Source organism: Bidens hawaiensis, unplaced genomic scaffold (assembly GCF_021521415.1).
Source record: "Bidens hawaiensis isolate Kalapana, Puna unplaced genomic scaffold, B.hawaiensis_p1.1 tig00007783_1, whole genome shotgun sequence".
NCBI classification, from domain to species: Eukaryota; Viridiplantae; Streptophyta; class Magnoliopsida; order Asterales; family Asteraceae; genus Bidens; species Bidens hawaiensis.
In genome coordinates this window covers 972,381-976,562 of record NW_027491540.1, presented here as the reverse complement: position 1 = coordinate 976,562, position 4,182 = coordinate 972,381, and the positions used below count along the sequence as shown (strand labels likewise).

The 4,182-nt window shown below is 36.0% G+C and overlaps 1 protein-coding gene across 1 annotated transcript; it reads left to right on the top strand.

Annotated features, from left to right (window-relative positions):
- The first annotated feature begins 303 nt into the window (after positions 1–303).
- On the top strand, positions 304–3,771 carry LOC143636114 (microtubule-associated protein 70-1-like). The gene is made up of 9 exons (XM_077103788.1): positions 304–369; positions 461–631; positions 720–890; positions 966–1,121; positions 1,663–1,809; positions 1,889–1,960; positions 2,560–3,048; positions 3,114–3,292; positions 3,609–3,771. Exons 2-9 carry the CDS (start codon positions 503–505, stop codon positions 3,646–3,648), a joined length of 1,383 nt encoding a protein of 460 aa, XP_076959903.1. The 5' UTR covers positions 304–369; positions 461–502; the 3' UTR covers positions 3,649–3,771.
- Positions 3,772–4,182: the final 411 nt, after the last annotated feature.

The window sequence follows — 4,182 nt, the reverse complement described above, 5'->3', positions numbered from 1 at the left end:
CACCTTATGCTTACATCTTTTTTTTCTTTTTCACCTGATATGGTCCTGTACAAGCATTTTGCTTGTGCAAGAAAACAATTTCTGCAATCACTTGGATTATTACACTAACAATGTTTTGTGTTTCTTATCTTGGTAGGTTGGTATACCTTTTGGGGGTTTGGTTTTTGTTTGTTCTGTTATCTTGTTAAACTTCACCTGCTTGTTATGTTTGCTAAGATTTAAGTGTTTGACAGACTAGATCATATTTATCTTTCAAGTTAAATCTGACAAAATCTTTCTATCTTCTTTCTCTGTATATCTTAGCTAACTGAAAAATTGTCAAAGGTGGATGGGAAACTGAAGTTGACAGAATCTTTGCTAGATACCAAAGTATTAACCGAATCCTTTCTATTTCTTTCAGTTCTTTATTACTTTCATTGTAACTAAGATATGATAAATAATGTACTTTCCGCCTATGTAGAATCTTGAAATCAAGAAACTCAATGATGAGAAAAAAGCATCAATGGCGGCTCAGTTTGCTGCCGAAGCCACCCTAAGAAGGGTTCATGCTGCTCAAAAAGATGATGATATGCCTCCAATTGAAGCAATTCTAGCACCATTAGAAGCCGAGCTGAAACTTGCTCGACAAGAGGTTTGCATAATAACCCATAAAGTTAATGTTAATCGTTTATAAAAGATTAAAGATTGAATATTAATAACGTTTCCCTTTTGGGGTTCAGATTGCTAAACTGCAGGATGATAATAAAGCATTAGATCGACTTACTAAATCAAAAGAAGCTGCTTTACTTGAAGCCGAGAGAGCAGTGCAGGTTGCATTGGCTAAAGCTTCATTGGTGGATGATCTTCAGAATAAGAACCAGGAGTTGATGAAGCAGATAGAAATTTGCCAGGTAAGATTAAGGCCTTTAATTGGTTGTCCTTATTTTGTATATATATACCCACATGCTTCTTGACACTTTTATTAGGAGGAAAATAAAATATTGGATAAAATGCACCGTCAAAAAGTGGCTGAAGTTGAGAAGCTTACAACAACCGTACGTGAGCTTGAAGAGGCGGTTCTTGCGGGTGGCGCAGCTGCAAATGCAGTGAGAGATTACCAGCGGAAAGTTCAAGAAATGAATGTAAATGACCTGCAGATCTATCATTATATGTGTGTGTATACGATTTGGTTTTTGATGCAGCAAGTAGGGGAAAAAAAATCTTAATTGTTGGCAACAAAATTAAAGAAGCTGATTCATTAGCATGGGCTACAATACACACACTCACACACACATATAGTTAGGGGTGGAAAATGGGAGACTTTTGTTTTGGGTTCGGGTCAAAATAGGTAACTTTTGTTTGGGTCATGAACTGGTCGTGTCACCCTCAATATAATTTTCCATTTATTTTGTTAAACCTTATAAATAGTTAATGTGCTAAAATGTGATTAAAGAACTATATTTTTACACTAATAATCTAAAATATTTTAATAAAGTTGAATACATTTTTTGACCTGTTCAACCCATTTGACTCTTTTTCTTTTTAGTTAAATCTTTTAGTTTAAATACTTTATGCATTTGAGATAAAAACAACCCAAATCGACCAGTTTGTGTTTAAGCGGGCCGAAATTGCAATCTCTACTTATAGTTGACTAGGTTTGACTTGTTGGCGTTAACTATACAGGAGGAACGGAAAACTCTGGATCGGGAATTAGCTCGTGCAAAAGTTACAGCAAACAGAGTAGCAACAGTTGTAGCTAATGAATGGAAAGATTCTAATGACAAAGTGATGCCAGTAAAACAATGGCTTGAAGAAAGAAGATTCTTGCAGGTAACATATTATTTCTTAAATAATCAAGCTTCTGTATTTAGCATTTATTTGCTTTTAATACAACTTTTATTGTTTTCAGGGAGAGATGCAACAACTACGTGACAAATTAGTTATAACTGAGCGTGCAGCAAAGTCTGAAGCACAATTGAAAGTAAGATTCTGTTTACGGCTGTAAATGAGCCTAGCAGAGCTGGATTTGGCTCAGGCTCCAGCTTGAACTTAAACGAGCCGGCTTGGCTTGATTTTTTTTGAGCTGAAAAGTGGAGCTCTAACACGGCTGTAAAAAGCTTGAGCGAGCTCTTGGCTTGTTAATTTATTTACACATACTATAAGAGGCAAAAAAACATTTTCTTTTAACACACATAATACAAAATTTTATTAACTAGAGATTGTATAACTTTATGCGCATTAATTTTTTTTCTTTAAACTTTTTGTAAAGCTCGAGAAGCCGATTCAAAGTTATAATGTATTATTTTTGTTCTTTTTATCAATATTTTATATTAAAATTTGGGCTTTATTTTAAACGAGCCAATGGTGCAGGCCGACGTTGGCAAACGACCCAGTTATTGAGCAAGCCATGAGTAGAGCCAACCTTGGGCTCCGCTCGTTTAAAAACGAGCTTTTTTTAGCCAAGTTTTTTTCAAGCGAGCTGTGAGCTCTTTGAACGTCTTAATTTTCTTATTTCTGTTCTTGAAAGATGTTATATCATTTCCAGTGACACTAAATATTTTAATTTTTGTAAAAATCTAGGAAAAGTTTCAATTGAGACTCAGAGTACTTGAAGACACTTTAAGATCACCAAGCTCTAATGGTGGCCTGTCACGCCGCCAGTCACTAGGTGGAGCCGATAACTTTTCGAAATTGGCGGCGGTTTCAAACGGGATGTTGCCAAAGCGATCACCATCTTTCCAAATAAGATCATCGGGGTCGAGTTCAATTTTGAGGCACGCGAAAGGGACTTCAAAGTCGTTTGATGGTGGGACCCGTGCACTTGATAGGAGTAAACTTATTTCAAACGGAAGCGGTAGTCCCACTTTTAATCTCGGACAATCGGGTCCCAAAGATATTGAAGTAGTCAACCCTAATGAAAATCCGAGCGGGTCCTCGGGAACCGAACCCGAAACTGAAGATACTGTTCCTGGATTGTTATATGATTTGCTTCAAAAAGAAGTTATTGCTTTGAGGAAAGTGGGTCATGAAAAGGATCAAAGCATTAAAGATAAAGATGACGCGATCGAGGTTAGTTTAATATATTTTTTATTTCTTTTTAAAACTCGTTATATGAATTGTAATATTGATTTCAGATGTTAGCTAAGAAAGTGGACACGTTAACCAAGGCGATGGAGGTTGAAGCTAAAAAGATGAGACGTGAGGTGGCTGCAATGGAGAAAGAGGTGGCTGCGATGCGGATCGATAAAGAACAGGATAATCGGGCTAAACGGTTTGCAAACTCCAAGAACACGTCTCAGCCACTTCCGACCAGGTATGCAAAATAAACTAGTCGCGTACTCGAGTTTGTATTTAAGAGTGATAAGCGGGCCGTGTTTAATTTAGAATGAGTTTGTAGTCAATAAATCTATTCAGCAGACAATTATGTTTTGTAAACATGGTAACTAAGTTAATTAAGCGTTTTTTAAAATGTTTTAAAAAACTAAGAGTGAAATTGTCATTTCTTTAATTGTTTTTATGAAAGGTGTAAATTTGATATTGTAATTGTAATTACTTTTAAAGTGTAAGTTTGATATCGTAATTGTCAGGTGAATCTTCAGGTTAATGAGTTGGTATCTGTGTGTATGCAGGAATGTGGGACGGGGCGGGTTGACTCGGAGCGGTCAATAACATGAGAAAGAGGATGGTGCTCTATTATAATTAGCAAGCATACTATTATCTCATTCTTTCTACTGACTGTTTGGTACAGAAGCAGTGGATGAACATCAACATGAACATTGAAGATGATGATGATGATGATGATGATGATGATGATGATGATGATGAGCTAACCTTTGAGTGGTTGTATAGCTGCTGCTGCTGCTGCTTCTTTTGGATTTATACTTTCTACTTCTAGTGTGATTTGTGTCAATGTTGTTGTTGGCTAGTGTTTATTTGGGGAGTCCAAATACATTACCAATGGTTGTGCTCTTTGCAAGATTAAATATTAGATTGCTCAATGTTTGTTTGCCTTTTTTTGGCTTAAAGTAATATCAATGATGCTAGTGTGACTTGTACTTCCTGCATCCAAACGTGTACATGATGCTTACTAGATTGTTAAAATACTTTTAATTTGGAGAAAATTATAAATGTACAATATACAATATTAAGAATTATAACGGGCCTGGCATAGCGTGGAAGTGGCTTGGTATTATAAAACTTCAC

What these genes read in the sequence shown, in the direction of transcription:
- LOC143636114 (XM_077103788.1), top strand. Translation starts at nt 503, where the DNA reads ATGGCGGCTCAGTTTGCTGCCGAAGCCACCCTAAGAAGGGTTCATGCT. An exon ending in AGTCTGAAGCACAATTGAAA is followed by an intron (nt 1,961 to 2,559) that starts GTAAGATTCTGT and finishes GTAAAAATCTAG; the next exon opens with GAAAAGTTTCAATTGAGACT. An exon ending in TCTCAGCCACTTCCGACCAG is followed by an intron (nt 3,293 to 3,608) that starts GTATGCAAAATA and finishes GTGTGTATGCAG; the next exon opens with GAATGTGGGACGGGGCGGGT.